General features: G+C 41.7%; 1 protein-coding gene across 2 annotated transcripts in view; it reads right to left on the bottom strand.

Moving 5' to 3' along the window:
- The window catches only part of DOCK10 (dedicator of cytokinesis 10), a 136057-nt gene that overhangs the window by 592 nt on the left and 115661 nt on the right, over window positions 1-19804 (bottom strand). Inside the window, exons 35-47 of one of the 2 annotated variants that reach the window (XM_026854828.1) lie at window positions 19304-19519; window positions 18545-18602; window positions 18118-18216; window positions 16302-16408; window positions 15702-15824; window positions 14652-14765; window positions 8089-8235; window positions 7412-7622; window positions 4934-5124; window positions 4163-4263; window positions 3690-3828; window positions 1722-1797; window positions 11-171 (exon numbers count right to left, since the gene is read on the bottom strand). In XM_026854828.1, coding sequence (XP_026710629.1) covers window positions 104-171; window positions 1722-1797; window positions 3690-3828; window positions 4163-4263; window positions 4934-5124; window positions 7412-7622; window positions 8089-8235; window positions 14652-14765; window positions 15702-15824; window positions 16302-16408; window positions 18118-18216; window positions 18545-18602; window positions 19304-19519 — 1650 coding nt within the window. In that variant the 3' untranslated portion in view covers window positions 11-103. Of the gene's footprint in view, window positions 1-9; window positions 172-1721; window positions 1798-3689; window positions 3829-4162; window positions 4264-4933; window positions 5125-7411; window positions 7623-8088; window positions 8236-14651; window positions 14766-15701; window positions 15825-16301; window positions 16409-18117; window positions 18217-18544; window positions 18603-19303; window positions 19520-19804 lie in introns of those variants that run through there. The other variant, XM_026854829.1, reaches the window with a different exon arrangement.

Below are 19804 nucleotides of genomic sequence, written 5' to 3'. Positions count from 1 at the left end.
CCCCACAGGCACGCCAGGTCTCCCCAAGGCCATGTGTTCCCCACGCTGGAGTCAAGCATCAGGGTTTGCCGGAGTGGTTGCTGCTGGCACAGACGAGCTGGCTCTATTGATGACTCGTGAATAAGTGCGCTCCATGCCTTGCTGTTTTGCTGAGTCCTCCTTGTATGCAATCTTTCCATAAAAAGGAAAAAAAAAAAAAGCAACAGTGAGTTCTGAGTGGTTTGGTGTCTGAAGCGTTCATTTTCTAACTAAGGATTTCCCATTTTTTATTTATTATACAATGATGCTAAGGATCTGACAGAGGAAAAGGACCTTTGCCTGGGGACCCAGAAGTGACCAGAGGCTGCAGTGAGAGGGCAGATGCCCTCTGCCAGGAGGATAAATGGGGCTGGGGTCACGCACTTCTCCCAAGTGGTGCTTCATGGGGTTCCCTGAACTCTGTTTCTCTAACAACTCTCACACAAACACAACAGAAAAGCCACCTATATTTTATAAGCTCCGCAGACACCTGCACTGGCACCTATTGACCATGGTACAGACTAGCCCCAGCTCTGCCCATGCAGCCATTTAGGGCATGCAGCATCCTCACTGAGCTTCACACACACAGCAGCTGACAAAACACGTCCATTAGCAGGGTCTGGACCAATTGCTTGGCTGAGGCTGTAGGCAGAGCTGTGCTTTCGGGGAGGAGCAGCGGCAAGAGCTTGCTCTGCATAGGCTTTAGCAAGAAGGAAGATTTTTTCTGAAGAAGTTCTTTTTAGCCTTGGTAATAGATTTTTTTCCTACTTGCTTCTATAAATACAGACCGAAAATCTGCCTTCTTCCAATAGGGCACCATGTTGAAGCATGCACAGCAGAGACACTGGCCATCACTGACCATGCAGTCATCAGCAGTGGAAAAGAAATCCTCCCCTCCAGGTGCAATCTTATGCCATCAACCCCCCGTTATCCCTGGTCCGGGTTGCAACCACACCATGTTTGTTACTCAGGCAGACATGACCATGTTGACTTCATGTACAGCTTTAGTGTCAGAGCTGGTAACTGGGGCAGCCCTGGGAAGGAGCTGCTCCCACGCCGCGGGCTGGAGGAAGAGCGCGGGGACGCAGGCGCTCCCTGGCAGTGCCCAGCAGCGCCAGGGAAGCTGTGAGGAGAGCAGGGCAGCACGGCGGAGCACAGGCAGGCTGCCCGGACTGCTGACTTCACCCCGCTGCTGTGACTCAAATCCAACGCCTTCCCCAGGGGCATCAGAGGAAGAGCTTGGGACGGGTGCTGCTGCACTGGGCTGGCACACTCCCACTGCACCCCAGTGCGGCCCCAGCGTACGGCCACGAGCAGCGTGGTGGGCAGGGCTGTGAGAACGGGGCCACGCTCATGGGGCCAGGGGGCTTGGCCTAATCGGTACCTTTCTATGTCCCTGGCCCTTCCACCCAGCCACACCTTTGCTATTGCTGGCACATGCTTTTGCATTAGGGGGCTCTTGTTGAGCTGCCCCACTGACCTTCCCAAGTTCATGGCTAGGATCCTAAAGAACACGTGTCTCAATGCTGCTCATGGACAATACATCACACATGTACTTAGTCTTTTTTTTTTTTTTTTAAACTCCCTGAACAAGGGAGTCATTAGACATAAAACTAAATGAACATACCAAGTAGAGAAACCAGCAAGTGAGGAAACTACATGACATTAAAAGAAAAAAATAGATGTAAGAAAAACGAACATACCACTTTTGGCTATAGTATTGAGGGAAATGTTAGACAGGGAAGAAGAGAAGCTGTATAAGCAAGGACCATGACAGAGCTGTCAGAAAAGAAAAAATAAACAAACAACAAAACAAAACAAGAGAAAAACATATGGTGATGAAAGAGTCATTGTCAGTGGGTGAGCAAACAAAACACTCTTGAATATAACAATGGGAATGATGGCAAATCTTACTGGTGTAAAGCACACAGCACAGCTACATGAGAGCCTCAAGCTTTCCAACTGGGAGATAAATATTTCAGTTTACAGCATGTGATTTCTCTGAGGCAACACTCTGCTCAGAAGCAGGGAGTTCATGCATTCACTGCAAGAAAGGCAGAGTTTTCCTAAAAAACCACCCTGCCTGGAAAACTGGGCTGTCACTTGTAAGGCTGCCCCACAGGGCTGCAAGTGGGAGACTGGTTTTCAGTGTGAACTTCCAGATGATTCTGGTTAAACAGATGATGATTTTTTTTGCTGGATGAACTCTTAACTTTACATATTAGCATTGTTATGTACAAGTAATTTTGTATTATTTAGTCTTTTCATTTACATCAAGAAAACTCAGAGCTCACTGATATAAATACAGGTGTCAGTATTTAATAGAACTCACCAAATATTTTATGAATGCTGAAACTCATGGGCAGCTCGTGCTTCATTTAAGTTGACTATATGTTTTCCATTCTTGTGGGGAACAGTAGTTCACACAAGACATATGGTACTACCTATGCACATTGACTGGATGGCCAAAGTAACTTCCACAGGAGAAGCATGAACACTGAGTAACAAATTATACCCTTCATACTTACATACTTAATATAACAAACAGTGATAAATATTAGTTATGATAAAATTACTGGAATGCTTGAGGTTCACAAACCTTTATAGACCTAAACAGGAAGGGAGCACAACTGACAGCACAGCGACCACCACTGAGCTTGACTCCCACCTGGCATACACTGAGCCTTCAAAGCAATTTCACAGCTTTACACCCTGTGAAAAGCTAGCTCAATTCCACAGTAAGTATAACAATGGGCCAGAAATTATGGTAAATCCTTATTCTCCTCACATGTGAAGATGAATAATACAAGATAGTCTAGTGAGGTCCCAATTAGACACTTCTGTGAGATGCCATCACTGATACCAATGGTTAACAAAATAACTGTACACAAACACTGCTTCTGTGTGCTACAGGCACCTGGAAATGCAGGGCAACTGCTAGAGAATAAGTATTTCTCAGATACAATTTAAGGTGGCTGACACAGAAGCATGCAGAGAAATAATTAAGCATGATATAATTTGCACTTTAGTATGCAGAATCTCTCAATGTTTAAATTAAAACAGAAAACATAATAAATAATATCTGCATAGACACAGCAATAGAGAATAGCTGCAAGTGTGTACTGATATCCAATTCAGTATTTTGGGATGCATTTCATATAATGTAGCCATGCACACTCTTCCTCCTGAAGCATGTATTTTGACAGTGTACTTAAGTATAAAAAACCCCCACAAACTCTTGCTCTGAAAGCTGAATACAAGTAGAAACTATAAAGATACCTCCTTCAGTTATAAGCTAGGTCTTAAAAGCAATTTACTCTTTTAATTAAATACATCACAGCTGTAGGGTAAAGCAAGCAAAGCATAAACCACTAGTTTAACTGATTATCTGTCTACACCTCTAGGTCTCAGTCTGCATTTAGCCTCATGAACTTTTCAATATGTAGCAAGACAAGTAGAAGACAAATCTCTGTTGATCAATCAGATTCATTATATATAATACAGCTGGATTTAAAGAAATAGAGGCAGGGGGGAAGGACTAAACAATGTTTTCTCAGTGACTTGCGCTGCCAGGTTTTACTTCTAGTATTTTGCTCTACAGCTTCATTGTCACAAAGACACAATTAGCCACCCTCATTCAGCCCAACCAGCACCAAAATAGATGATCTAACCTGTTCATTCATAACTGCAGAGAGTTCGCTGAGCATATCCTTGTAATGAGACTTCATCTCTCCCTGATATTCAAATTGGTCCTCCTTAATAAGGCGTTCATTGACATCAAGAGCATGTCCACACGCTTCTGCAAATTGCCTACAAGCACAAAATCACAAAGAACAACATATAAAGTTTGTAGTAATAAAAAAAACCCTATCTAGCTACATATATATACACAGACACACACATTACTGTGCCTCTTCTCCCCCTTGTAAATTACACCTAAGTGCATTTCAGAACTCATCCTCAGATCAAGAGGAACATAGGCTACTAGGATAGCCCAAAACTTCAGTAAATGTTTTCTTAGGAAGGACTTGTAAGATCGGGTAAATCCAGATGTAAATTCGCCTGGTTCAGTTCAGCTTAATTTCATGTCATACCTACTTATGTTACTTATTCTGTGCAGGTGGAAAGCCTAAACAATGTTTACCTGAAGATTTCCTTCAGAAGCTTAACTTGATTATCAGGATATCTCTTAGCATTTGTCTCTTCAAGAAAAGCTCGAGCATAGGCCATTGGTCCAGCATTTACCTGGGGGAAAAATATGCAGTTTAGGTGCAGAGAACAAGCAGTTTATTGTCATTTTATCTTGTGTTCCAAGGCTTGGGGACTGGCCTTAGGCAAGCAAGCCTGTGTGAAGAACATCACCTCACTCATCACCTGGATGAAACCTGAAGAGTTTTTTTCCTGAAGAAAAGGGATCTGGTCAGCCTCACCCTCATCCTACAGATCTTTGCTGGCTTTTGAAAGCCCTCAGCTAGTTAACCATGTTGAAAGCTGTATGTCTGAAGACATTTTAATGAGGGCACCAGAAACAGATGCACCTCTCAACAGTCCCAACTTTTCTAAATAGGAAATGACAAAATGAATCCTAACAAAGCTCCCTTTAAAGTATCTGTATGCTTCGCTGTGTCACGGGCTGTATTCTCAAGAGACATGTGATGGTCATGCTAGAAAGGTTTTAACATTTATTTAGAGAAGATTTGACCAAAATAGTTGTATTTGCACATAAATACAGCAGTCATCCACATCAGTGGAAAACCTTCCACTTCCTTAAATTTTTAGGGTGAGCTCCAACAGCACTGGAATACAAGATGTGACCAGAAATATAAAACAGATGTCTGGAATGATGAAAGTCAGAATAAAAACTTAGGTACATGCATTTAAAAAAAAAGAAAGAAAAAAAGCAAATTGTCATTACCTTGACACTGACACTTCCTTGGAGTTTGAGCTGCAATCGGATCATGTCCACTTCTTCCATTGTGCAAAGCTGATTGAGCTCTGAGACTTTTTTGGACATCTCATCAATTGCTACTTCAATAGGGTTCAGCTCTGTGCTGGTTTGGCTTATGACTTGAATACGTTTCTTCACGTAGGGAAACAAGTGACTGGCTACTCGAAAGCAAGAAATGTATCAGAGAAACTCACCAACAAGAGTATTTAAGAAAGCAAAACAATTAAGTCAAAGTATTAATGTTTGACTTTGTCAATGTCTTTATCAATCCATACAAATTAAGTTTTAATCACAAAATGAGTGAAAGTGACACAGCAGGTCCAAATTAAATTTTGATGTACCTGGTGGTGGAAGAGCATTTCCTTTTGAATTCACCACAGTTTGCTACGGAGCTCTGTCACATCCAGGTGACAGGCTAAAAGCTCTCACTGCTCAGATCTCAGAATCCACAAATTTCTTGTTCTGAGTTAAAGCACTGATAAGCTCATACCAAACTTCAAACAGCTCAAAGCATGTTTCAAGTTAAGAGGCAGGAGCCTCTAGTTTAGCTGAATTGGGTATTGCTCACCCACAGATGAACTACTATTAAAACATCACCTTTACAGAAGTAAGAAGTTACTTTTAGCATTCAACCCAAATACTGCTATGGGAGCTGATAGAGGAATTATTCATCCTTATAAACCTCTTCCTTCCAGTCAAGGCCTTTTCAGGAATCTCAGGAAGTCTGGCAAAGGTACTGTTATGGCCCATTAAGTCTGATCTAAGTTAACAATCTTTTCCAGATTGCCCTACACACTTTGGAAGGCCTCCCAAACTCCATGTATGCCCTCCTGCAGTGAGCATCTGCTGCCAGTCAGCTCAGACCTAAATGAGCTCCAGCTTACAGGGTGGCTGTCTCCTGAGAGAGCAGGAAACCCAGGACTCGCAGAGCTGGAAGCAGAGGCACAACCAGGCACAGGAGAGAGCCAGCGATCTGCAGACCACAGCCAGACTGCGCTTGTCCTCGGCATGACGCAGGCAGCAGGCTCTGGGTGTGCTGAGCAGGTACCGTGCCAGCCACCCAGAACCTCTGCACAAGCACTATAAACTTCCACTGCTCTTCCAGTCATACCGGTAAGCCTTGTTTTCTTCTCAAACTAAAAACCTTTCTTTTTCCATAGGAAGCAAATGAAAATATATATGACTTGATCAAACAGGGGAGGGGGTGTGTGGGGAAGACAGATGTTTCCTTTAGAGAAAAGCACTGAGGTGAGGCAGGTGCCAGAGAGAAAAGCAGGGGAGAAGAGAAGGTCATCAGATTCCCACCTAATGACGCAGACAAAGCCAGGCTGAGAGTGGTGGGAGCTGAAGACAGCATGTAATAACCCAGGGAAAATATTCTGCTGGAAGAACAACCTTCTCTGTTTTTGCCAGACATACCATAACAGCTGCACTTTAAAGTCAGTGAAACTACCTGCTTTAACACAGACCTCAAAACACCTACTGCTGCTCAAGCACTTAGAAAAACCACACACAAGCTACTCCTTTCTTCTTACAAGCAAAGCTGTGTCATGTAACAAGATGCCCTCAGACATCAGTGCCTCTTTCCTGACTTGCCAGAACAAAACTTTTAGGTGACTGCGCCTGTACTGTAAGCAGCTTTCTTCACTTTGCCCTTTGGGGGAAGCAGATGCACTGAAGCTGGTGAGGAACTGGATTTTCTGTCTTTGCTGGGAACATCAGTTCTGCTCACAGCTGCCCATGAGAACTACATCTCCAACTCAGACAGCTTCTCATACTCTCCAGGCAAAATTCAGACAGGTCAAGTTTCAGTAGCAGTTTCACAAAGGATGGCTCTTAAAAGAGATTTCAATCATGATAAGGAACTAAACATTTTCTCTTTAATATGACTCAGTAAGAACAGACATATCTAGTGCTCCTGACATTCCCGTCTTAAAACACTGATTGTGCCCAGTGAGATCAAATCTTACATTATATAGAACTTTTTAAAGAAAGAATTATTTTACTTCCATTCGGAACAAAAAATTGTATAATATCTGCTAAATTGTATAATATCTGCTAAGTGCTACTCTCCTTAGCAGAACAGGCACCCTACTTTGCTTTTTCTTTGACTTGTTTATTATTAAAAGCACAACGGTTCTGAGTGCTAAGCTGCCTCCAGCAGAACCACTCCCAAATTACATCACTGCAAGAACAGTTAAGATGTCAATAATAAGGAAAAGTAAGACAGCTGATGACTCCAAAAATGAAAATAACTTTCCCTAGATGACCAGCAGGACTGTAAGAAAGCACATACTTTGCCAATGGACACACCAAAAAGATTACTTATCATTCTGCACAATATGCTGCGCCCACTGACTGCAGAAAACCTGGCACATGAAATGCACTGCTGGGCTTAACTGGCCAAGGTGGGATGGGAGGGGGGAGCATCCTGAGCACACGTACTAGTCAGGATTGTGCGCCTCTTGCACTGCTCTTCTACACCTCCGTGCTTTTTTCCTGAGAGTGTGAAAGGTGTTTCAAACACAAAACGGTTGATGTTATGATGCATTTCAAAGTCGGTCTTTCGATCTTCAGCTTCCTTCTCTTCAAAGAAAGGCGTGACATATGTCACCTGGATATATGCATACTTTGGATCCAGGTCTTTCGGGTTGACCTGTATAACAGTGGCAAATGTAATAAAATTCTGTTAAGTGTGATGAGCTTCCAAGGCACCCATTATATTTCTGATGCTTTTATCTATCATAGCAATAACAATTAAAATTGAGACTTCAAAATTTAATATCCAGACCCCAGATTAATAGAAAGATATTTAACCAAGAGGCTTCTAAGAACAGTGGGACTTCTGAATATAACCATTGGCTAAAGTGGATGAAAGCTAAATGAGAGAGAAAATAAACATCTGCATGCTTTCTGCAGGCATATGCTGGAATATGCTCTTCTCCCACTAACTGTAATGCCCTGCTACAACCACACAGCTCCTGCCACACTATAAGGTGAGGGTCCTTTTTTGGCTGTAAAACTAGGTCATGGTAGTTTGCATGTACACTCAGTTCACATTCATTCAAAACATGAACCGTGCACAGTTCCCCCCTCATGCATAGACCACAGGTCTTTTATACCTTGTTGGAATCCTGAATGATCTTCACGTTATCTATTCCAAACTTGTCTGCATAAAGTTTCATCAGCCTTTGAGAGATCTCAGACAAGCCGGTTAATTTGGGTTCTTTATAGATATACTCTTTACCTTCCTCTTCTTCAAAAAAACCCTGTTTGGAAAGAAATGGAAGGATACAGTGAACACAACGGGCAGGGCAACGCCTAAGCGAGGTGGTTTACATCAGGAATCAAGGTTGCCTGCACCCACCAGAGCATCCAGTATGCCACTTCCAGCACCCAAGTTAAAAGCTTACCTCTCTCCACTCCTAGCAGATGCAGACCTAGAGGTCTGTGTCTATACCGGTCTGGTATCTTTGAAGTTACCCAGGAAATATACACATTATCCACGCAAGAGAGCCAGCTGTTTAAAGTGTTTTTGTGAGAATGCTGATGTGTGCATGATGAAAAAACACTAATGAATTAAAAATTGGACATTAAAAATTCTTTACATTTTAATAATTTGGTTAAATTAACTATTTTGGAAGCACTGTGCTGACAGAACATGAGCCTAACAGCTGTCTGCTGGATGCCTAGTCCAGCTAGGAGTGTGCAGCATGCCACCTCCAGAACATCCTATCTGGGAGGCACATGTGCAGGTGAAGACCAGGCACTTGCACAGGGCACTGCTGCTCACTGCACCGTGCAGGGCACTCCTGGCCACAGCGATGTGCAGGGCCGTGGCATGGGGAGCACCTGGGAACCGGTCTGCATCTATTCAGGGCAGCTGAACTGGAACTCTGGTGGCATCTTGGAATGCCATATGGAATTGCAGCATTTTCAGAGACAATTAGTAAGTTATTTACATTTGAAAATAAAAAAAAATAAAAAAAGACACACAGACTGTGCTCCTTTGCAAAAAAGCTCAATCTTGTTAAGGTCATTTACTTATTACACTGGGCGGACTTGGCAGAGCTTTAATAAAAGGCTCTGCTGAAGAGGTGAAGCCTCTCAGGCTTCAAAAGAAATGGCGACCTCAGAAAGTTAACACAGCATTGCATCACATGCAGGTGAGACACACTACATGATGTACATTACATCAACACTCCAGGAGAAAATCAGCTCCCAGCTGAGCAGAAAGCAGCAGGTGCCCCATTAACAAGGTCTGGATTTATCCCAATGCCACGCTAGGACTTCATATGCTGCTGCTGAAATCTGGCAGTGTTAACTATCCACTGCAGCTGCAACCAAAGCCTCCTCCTCTCACCTTAACACAAACTGAGCCAGAGGAAAACACATGAAGCTGCAGGGATAAAGGGGAAAGGCAGACAGCATTAATGATGTCAGACCCAAGACCCTTGAAATTTAACGATGTGGCTTGGACAGCTAATTCTACAATATGCCTAGGCAAACTGCCATCTGTTGAAAAACAGAAGCACAAATGAAATCAAGAGAAACCTTCAAAATCTCTTTGGAGTGTACTAATGCAAAATCTAGCCTTATCACGTTGCAGTGTATTTCAACTCTGGCCACTAAAATTATTGACTAGGCAAATCTTCAAAAAAATATATACAGAATTAAAATGCATTACCTGTAAATTTCAGTGTTTGTTTAGGAGCCCCCCCCACTTTATTTTAATAGGGATTAACAAATACATGCATCTCTGGCTTCTCCTTCAGTGAGGACAAGGGGCAATAAAATTGTCTTTTAATTTGGCAAGTGCCAAGAGTTTGTGGGCACCTCCCTTACAAGGACAGGCTGAGAGAATTGGGGTGTTCAGCCTGAAGAGGAGGAGGATCTGGGGAGACCTTCTAGTGGCCTTCGAGTACTTAAAGGGGGCTACAGGAAAGATGGGGAGGGACTCTTCACCAGGGGTGTAGGGATAGGATGAGGGGCAACAGTTACTGAAAGAGGGCAGATTCAGATTAGATCTAAGGAAGAAATTCTTTCCTGTGCCGGTGGTGAGGCCCTGGCTGGCACAGGATGCCCAGAGCAGCTGTGGCTGCCCCCTCCCTGGCAGTGTTCAAGGCCAGGTTGGACGGGGCTGTGAGTGACCTGGGCTGGTGGAAGGTGTCCCTGCCCATGGCAGGGTGGTGGGACTGGAGGATCTTTAAGGTCCCTTCTAATCCAAAGCATTTTAGGATTCCATGGTTACTGGAAACTAATGATTAACAGCAGCAACAGCAGATTGTCTGATAGTATCTTAATCAGTCTCACAGTGACCTTCTAGCATTGTACAATTTTTAACAACATTATCAATAAAACTCCATAGGCATATGAAGAACTTCACAAGTAATTAGAGAACAAATCTAGAGCTCAAAAGCTGACTGGCTATAAACATGTACAGAGCTGGGCAGACAACCCATTTTCATTGATTTCACTGGGAAAAGATCTGCAGGATCATAACCTGTTTTCTGATCCTGTTTCCACTGAAGCAAAACTGCTTTATGTGGGAAAGCTTTATTAGTTTCATGCAACCATACTTAAACATGCTACTACTCAGCATCACTTCTGTCAAAACCCATCTATTTTCTGTTACTATTCAGTGTTTTCAACAAAAACCCTAATGTCTTCCAAAGTAATTCCATAGCAAGCTGGAATATAGTTTATGCTCTTAAACACTGATTCTGTGTATGCTTGCATGCTGAAACACAGTATTTATACCAAAAGTGTAAGTGCCAAATCTCTGTGCTGATGCTGCATGGCACACTAAGATGATACCTGCGTTAAAGGTTTTGCTTAAAAAAATACCTGAAAACAAACAACTAACAGATTTAAGTCTTGTCTCTAATGCAAGAGACATCATTTAAGTACATATTCCCTACAGTATTTCAGCTGACAAGTGACAAGCAGAAGTTAATTGTGAGCTATAAATTATCATTTCTGCCATATGCTGCTTGTCTGGCAAAGACTATTGAAAGTAAGATTAAATAACTTTTCAGGAGCCAAATACCCTACAATTTCAGGATTTTAAAATATTAAGCTGCCAAGGTTACATTATCAATGCATATCCCTAGATTATTTTCATACTGTCTGGTTTTACCCTGCAAGGACAATACAGCCTTACAGATGAAAACTATTACGTGGAGCAGCTGAACATAACAGAAGGGAGATGACCTCCTGGACAGTAGTTTATTGGTTTCCACTGAGCTCTGATGTGCTGAGTCAAGTTGTGACCCGGGACTGTCCCCAAGGGAGTGCTGAAAAAGCCTTTCTTCCTCCCTGTACACCCTCAGACACAGCCCTTGGAGCTCACAGTAAATCAGATTCTTCTCTGCCATTTACTGCAAGAATACACTAGAAGAACACACACTTTCTCTGCAGCCAGTATGTCAAGGTAAAGCCTTCTATTTTACCTGCCAAAAATTAACGTCTAATGGATCCTTCCCTGTCTGTACTGAGTGAACACCTCCTACTATAGTAAGCGAGCATGTTGGTAAGGAAGCTACAGATGTTTTATTACCTTTGGAAAAGGTGACACGTCTTCTGTTCTTCAGACATAAACCCTCAGTCAGCTTGCTACTATGAAAATCTGCCCTCCAAGTTCTACTGCTTCTTGCACAGATACAACAAAATCTCAGCTCTAACTTAACACTGCTCTGAAAACAGGTCTTGAATGTATTTGCTTATCAGCATAATATAGGAATTTTCAGCTAATTCAACATTATTTAACCGCCTTTTTTTTTTTTTTTGTTAAATTCAAGAAAGATACTGACTTCTCAAACCACTCATCTGTTAACAAAATCATAAGCACTGGCTAGCGTGGCCACTTGGTGGTGCAACGAGATTCTTTCACCAAAGGTCCTTAACAGAATTTGCAGCCTAAACCAGCAGCTGCCATGAGATCCATCTCTCTTTGCTGACAAAGCTCTCAGGCAAAAACAGCCAACTACATCCTCCCTAAGGACTACGTTCATTCAAACCATCCTTCCAGAGAGACCCTGCAGCAATGCAGTAACCAAATACTGTCCCCGCCTTTGCATGAAGAAGAATTGTTTTCAGGCATGGCTGCAGATTTTCTTTTTCCACTAAGAAACCCCCAAATTTTCCCTGTGAACAGTATTTGCAGTACACTCTTTTGTCCTTTAATCTGCTTGCTCTGCAGTTTTTGTTTCAGTTAAGGAACAGCAGCATTCCATTTTTACAAAACATATATGTATATATTTATTATCTATAAAATTGATAAATATGTTTAATGAATAACTGCATATGTGTAATAATTTTTTTGTGTGTCCTTACATATGTATCTACCCACAGGCATTTTATAGAACAGTGTAATGTGTAAGACCGAAAAGAAATCCCATACATGCATACCGAGCATCCCATACCTCATACTGAGTTTCCTTGTGTGGCATTTCCTTTGCAGTGGCCTAAGCAGTGATGCAAATGGCTTTACACTGGTTTAACCGTGTAATACTAGCAAACCTGCAACCATTAGCTTTTTGGAGGGAGTGTGCAAAGTCTGCCAGAAGCACAAAAAAAGGGAATTGCATAAAGAAAGGGAATTGTTGTTAATATTTTTAAGTGAATTGGACACCAAGACTGCTTTCAGCATGGAGGCCTGCAATACTCTTGGCAACAGAAGGACCAAGAGGCCCCATTCCTTTTCACTTGCTCAGCCAAAATAGAAGCAAGTGGCACATGAGAAAAAGGGACTGACACAAATACTGAAAGGAAACCTTCCAAAGGGAAAAATATGCAGGTATAACCACCATATGGGAACAGACTTTCCTCTCTGTCCCTCCTTCCAGGTCACGCTTCATCTGTCGCTCCCACACCTGCCATGGTGCTTTGTGCACTGATAAGCCCTCCTTAATCCATTCTGCTCACCCACTCCTATTTCCCTGGGTAAATGAGGCACAAGTAACACTGACGTGAATAATCCACCTTTATTTGCACTGTGCTGTATACTTGTGTCACCATGCCTCTGCAAGGAGCAGTACAGAGCAGTCCCACTCTCTGCCATGTAACAGCTCTCCCGCAAAAGGAAAGGAGGAAGCTGTGCCTCTTTGCATTTAGATCTCAGTGTCTGGGAGCATCGGGGAACAGACCGAGCAATATACAGCTATGAACAAGTCATATGCTTTAGAGCACTAAAGCTGTTTAAATGAAGTTGCCCTTGTGGCACTGGCAGCTGAAAAGTCATTGCACTGTAACAGGGGTTTTAATGCAGTTCAGCAGAACAGCTGCAGCTAAATTACCCACTTACAAGTAGATGCCTCAGGGAGAGCCCTGGCAAGAAGTTGCAAGTAGCAGAGTCCTGCTTCCCCCTCCCCTGCCCCCATTTTGAGGAAAGCTAGGCATAAGGAAAACACTGCCCTTCCTCAGGTGCAGCTCACTTTCTCCTTGCATTTGGCAAGTTCAGCTTTGCTAATCTGTATGAAGGGCCAGGACTCACCATTTCCCTTGGACTCCCAATTTGCTCCTACAGGGGACTACCAGGAACATGGCCACACCCTGCCCAGAGTGCTCCAGTTACCACTGGCACACATCACAGTGACACAACAGCCTTCCTATTCGGAGCTGCTGCACAGGCCAGGAAAGCATGCATTCAAACAGCATTAATGCTACACCAAGTTTTTTAACAGAGGAAGAAGGGGTCCAATCCCACTCCCAGTGAAGCGGAGAGAAAAACTTCCACTGAGATGAGATGACACAGCATTGGGCCCCATGGTGCACACACAACATGGCAACAGATACAGTTTGGTAATTCAGGTAACTGAACAAACAAAAGTTAGTTTGCAGGATGCAACAACGAAACAACGTTATTTCATCTGCCACAAACCAAAGAATCAAGAGCACAGGAAAGTTAATGTTAAGTAACAGTACAGGGAAGGATGGAGGATGTGTGAGGAGAATTAAACAAAACATGCAAAAGAACTAGACTTACCACAGCCTTGAATAAGATCAAAAGGAGAAAAGAGCAAATTTCTGCATTAAAATCTAATTAGCAAACAGAATGATTCACATCAATCTGTTATTTATACACTTTATTATTTTAGAGTGTAGAAAATTGTATGCTTGCCAAAACCAGGTCTTAAAGGAACATGCTGAATTGCTACACTGGTTTGTAGTGGAAGAAAGCACAAAATAATGCTTTGAGGATGCTGAAGCACAGCAGAGGGAATAAAACTACTCTACAGTACATTGCACAGAATCAGAGGCAGCTTAAAAGCAGAAATCAGAGAGAAACACAACAAAACATCTATTGCATACTGCTCTGCTTTAAGCTCTATTAGAGGAGAGTGCCATATATCAGAGAAGTCTTATCTGGTTTCATTTAAGTTTTACTCTGAAAAACTCCCCTGCCTCAGTCTCAGTTTTTCTTGAAGAAGTCAAGAACTAAAGCTGATGTACAAGTCTGTTCTTGATTACACCACTGAATCCACAGCAGCAGTTCACACAGATGCAACTGAATGCTCTCTCTTCTGAGTAAATCCTGCTTGGAATCTGATCCACAAGGCAGTTTCTACCCTATGATTCACTGACAGCATTTCCCTGTTTTAGCTTCCCTGAAATACATCGGGATTAGAAGAACATGTCTGAAATCTGTGAATCTGTGGAGACAAAAGAACACAAGTTGACTTACCTGCCCATAAAATGCAACACGGTAATATCGCCCAAAGAGACGTTTCTCAGAGTTTACTACTTCTGCAACCTTCAGGTATGAACGGTGGATGTCGTAGTACAAATCAGACAGCCTCTATATTAAGAAACAGGGAGAGAGAAGGGAAGTGAGAGCATGTGAGTACTTTGGGAAATGACACCAGAGCTCTGCACAAGCATGGGTTGCCTTGACTGGATTCCCAAACCTTTGCAAAGATGGCTGTACATGGTAAGGAAATTGTTTAACCTTGTTAGCAGTCACTAAAAATTAATTTCAAGGTTTCTGAGCCGTTTTGTGGCAGTGGGTGCTTTTGTGTACAGGGTCACACAGGAGGACAAGTGTCCCACCACCAGACAGTGGTAGGGACATACTAAGAGGTCAGAGAAGCCAAGTGTCCTATCTGCAGGTGAGAGCAGGGTGCCAACAATTCCAGTCATCTCCCAACCCCATAACAAAGATATGCTATCCACGATTGCTGCTAAAAAGCGGTTCAACTTTCTCGGGATAGTGAACCAAAATTTCAACTAAGTTAATATCTGAGGACCTGCTTCCTCAGCATACAGTTTATTGCTACCTACCTCTTTGCCTTTTTAAAATTTACAATCAGAAAAATCAGTAAACAAGGTTATCATCTGGTTATCCATTATGTATTGAAATTGCCAAGTAAATAAGAAAAGAAAAAACCCTGGAATTGTGAAGAAACCACACAATTTATTGGCAGTTCCTAAACTTAAACACAATGCAAATGTGCTCTTGGTTTAAAAAGCACACGTAAAAATTCACATCCACTGGCTAACACAAGACATTTGTTTGAAAATGTTTTGTTCATTTACTGTTGCATTGATGCTGAAAAGAAGGTGGTAAGATACCAGAGTTTTTTTATTTACTCACAGAACATTAAGCATTAAAAGCAGAAATTAGACAGAAAGAAAAAAAGTCCCTTTTGAATAAAGCACTTTTTTTCCCTAAAAACTTTGATCTTTACTGTCATCTTAGGATAATAAAAAAAAACCAAAACCAAAAACAACTTACTTTAAAGTCCCTCTGCTTCTCAAAAACAGCAATAATCGGCTTATTAACCTCAGCAATAAGCTCATATCTCTCAGACTTCCACAGGTATTCAACACACAACTCCAGCTGCTCCACAAGAATATTCTGTAAATGCACAAATACAAATAGTTCAGCGACTCAACAGCTGGTGGCATTTAATTAATAGCAATGCAGCAAAAGCACCTACCCCCTATTTCATTTTTATTCTATAACTTCTATATTAAGGTTTATTTCAATGATACAATGTTTAATCAGGTATTGGTGATTGAACTCTTCTTTAGATAAAAAACCTGAAATAACAGAAACATGAAAATACCTGAATACTTCACACTCCATTCAGAAGAATGGGTGTGCTTTGTGGGCTTCCCCCTGCCCTGACTTCCAGCTCTTGCACTGGTTAGCTAAACACCTATCCCTGCTATTTAGTACAACAGCTATGACCTTTCACTCAAAAGCTGTGCACCTTTTCACACTGTGTGAAGTGCACTCTCACTATAATTTGTTGTAGCATGTACAGGTAGCCATTAGAAACAACACTATCAGTTAATATCAAACAAGTATATAAATGTTAATGCTGCTGACCTCATTATAGGGAGTATCTTGCATCCCAGAGTCTTCCTTCATAGCACCTTCTTCTTTAATGTTGGGGGTAATGCTCAAAAAAGCAGGCCATCCCATGGAAAATAAGCCTTGAAGTGCAAGTCATAACAATGTCAATTAAGGACTGAATAACCAGATAATAAAAAAAGTTATTGGATGCCATTAAAAACAGAGCTGATTTTATTTAACTGGATTAGTTACTCTTTTTGCAGCCCAAGTGATGAGAAGCACAAATGGAACTGACGGAATTTATGAGACTATTACACATTTTCTCTGTGATATAAATCTACTTGTCCAGGCAAAGGGCAACTATAACGTTTTCCTGATGCAATCTTATTCCTCTCTTTGGCATTTTGGTTCCTTAGCTGTACAGTGCTGGCAGTCCTTGCAAAACTACATGTGCAACACTCATCTATACAGGAATTGCCGTCGCAGGCTGAGGTGAGACAATTTATACTCGTGAAACCAGCACTGTGACTCCCAGGCTGACCTACAGGCACTTAACACTACACGCTGGGACCTGCGCTGTCCTACCCGTCATGTTTCCTAAGCAAGAGGGGCACAGACACCCTGGGCTCGCCACAGCCGATGGGGAGGTGGCTGCTCCAGAGCTCCCTGTGTGTGCGCCAAGCTCGAGGGCACCCTGGCAGCAGCTCTCCTTATCCTGCCCAGGGTCAGCAGGGCAACTGCAACCCTAACCAAAGAACTCTCTTGTAGAAAGCTCAGGCTGGTGGCAGGAGCTGCTGATGGGAAGGCTCACGAGGATTAAAACTGAGCTAACACCTAGTATTTGCTAAACTGGGGTCTTAGAGCAATGGTTGCAGAAGGAACAACTTACACAGGCATTGCACATTACAGATCAGTCAGTCTGACCCACAAATATTTTACTGTCGCTCTTGAACGGAGAAGGTAAACCTGCCAGTGGAGGCAATGAATTGCTGCAGTTCATGTTCAATTTAAAAGTAGGAAAATGGTACTAAGGCACAATTAAAAAGCTAACCTTCACATATTGAGAGAAAGGGGCTCCATTCCCTCTGCCAAGTTTTGAAAAATCATTTAAACATAGGTTTAAAATGACCCCCAAGTTCTTCACCTACTGTGACTGTTATTCATGCAAAGTATTTTACCACTAGTGAAACACTTCAAAATATTGCTCTTCACAGAAAGTTTCCTTTTAAAAGGATGTATTTTTTTCATCTCACCCACAGACACTTCTAAGTGTATCAGACAACTATGGCCTTTCCAAAACTAACAGCTTTCTCTTTCCCAAATATTTGCAAAAATTGCTAAATAGCTCATGTTGAGAATTACACGTCATAAATTAAATAACTACTGGCATAGAAGCATTTAAAAATATAAGCCTGCACTTTATTTTTCTAATAAGCATCACAGGTTAAAAAAAAATAATCTTTATCTATACTAAGTTACATACAGATAACCAGATATTAATTCCACCGCCCTGCCCTCCCAGCTTTGGATAGTCAAGGAATTGTACGTGGATTTGCGTGCTAAACACCAATTGACCTGAGAGGGATTTCTGTTGCCAATGAAGAGCAGATTGCTCTTTTGCTGAAAAAGCCCTTAACCAGACACATTCTGAGCAATTCAAACCAGCCAAAGAGCACCAGGAAAGTAATATATAATGTTTCCAACATTACTTGCTTGCTATTTCAGCCATCAACATGCACTATAAATATTTTTGCTTTGGTAGCTATTTTTCCAGATCAATTGGAGAACAGTAATTTGATTCCCTAATTATGTTATTTGACCCATGAACAGGCACGGTTAGAGCACTCACTTCCTCCATTGTGAGTTGTTAGTAACACATTACTATCAGAGACTTGACCATCTTCCAGGAGCATACGTGAGGTACAAATCTTTTCCATTTTCCAGTAACCTATGATAGTGTAAGATGGTATTAGTATACTGCTACTGGTATGTGTTAATACATGCATATTTAATAACGACAGACCAACAAGTGAAGCATTCTCTTTTAGGACTAGCTTACTAAACATTTAATTAACCCTCTTTACACAAAACACACTTTCACTGTTCCAGTGCTAAGACTAGCATTTACTACAGATTTTAAAAATAAAGTATTTGGGAAGAATTCAAGCAGCTTTAAGAATACTTTATATATAAAGAAGGAAAGCAGGACAGCCAAAAATTATTTTCAACAATACTGTTTATAGATACATAGTTGGTTTTGAACATGTTGATCTTACCCTTTCTTTTCAAATACTCTGCAATGAGAGCGGCGATATGAATGTAGCACATCGCAGCCTGTAACGAGAGACCAAGATACATGTATACATATATGATTTACAGCATACATGTGATAAGGAACACATACTTCCAGCACTGTCAAGTCATGCTGCAGAAAAGGGAAGACAAAATTAATATAACCATTTCAGAAAAACAAGGATTAAATGATGAAATCCTTGAGTGTTAATTTCACTAAGTGTCTTAGGAAAAAGCATGGATTTGCTCAAGAAAACCATTAAGATTACTTAGTAAATAAGATATTACTGGGTTATGCACTGGAGTTTTGCAACACCCATTAAGTTTTTGATGAAAAGGACAATGAATTATAAACAAAGCTCCTCTCCTATGCTGTAGTGTGGGAGAAGAAAACCCTTTATCTAAGTTACACGTTGTTCATCACCTGATCTACACTACAGCTAACGTGCCTGTTAGGGTTAAGCAGCAGAAATGCTACTGTGATACTGACCACAGCTTCCCTGTCAGACATTTTCAAGTCTTGCTCAAGCACGTATCAGGTAGTTATGATTAGATGAACAGGGATAATAAGCACATCACATCTCTAAGTGTTTTTCAGAACTATCTTCCTCTAGTTTGAAGTATATGAGAGACATTGTATGATTCTCTTAAATCACTATTGTTGTCTGTCTTTCAGAGTTGTTTTCATCACAACATCCCAACATAAAGACAAATGGATTTATTTTCTTATTCATTTACATTACCTCTGATAAATCTCCATTTCTTGCATGAATCTTGGCCATGCTTTCAAGCCACGTCCTACGTAATTCAGGTGTGCTGGCATATGAATTTGCTAGGCTGTACTGCAGATCCACAAGCATCTCAGGGTCTTTCTCATGCTCTTTCATCTGAGCTGTGGCCATCAAAACTGTTCTGATGCGTTTGGTTAGATCCTTCACCTCTGCTGGGAAATTAACGTTCTTTGGGAAAGAGAAGCAATACATCACTAAAACCATCCAAAGAGGCACATGCAGCACTCCAAATGAGCTAAAGTCCTGCTTATGAAGACCTTCTTCTCCTTCTATACTTCAGTAGGCTTTCAAAGCAGAGTCACAGTTCCATAGTACATACACATTGTACACAAATTCTTGACCTTTTTTTACTGATGTGTCATAGCACCTACTAAATATCCCAGCCAGTCAGCTGTACAACTGTCTATAGTCAACAACTCCAATGAAGTCAGCAAACTGAAACATGTGCTCCCT

Source organism: Athene cunicularia (assembly GCF_003259725.1).
Source record: "Athene cunicularia isolate RWA chromosome 9 unlocalized genomic scaffold, athCun1 chr9_part1, whole genome shotgun sequence".
NCBI classification, from domain to species: Eukaryota; Metazoa; Chordata; class Aves; order Strigiformes; family Strigidae; genus Athene; species Athene cunicularia.
Note: the sequence above shows the minus strand (reverse complement) of the source record. Positions and strands in the feature narration are given on the sequence as shown.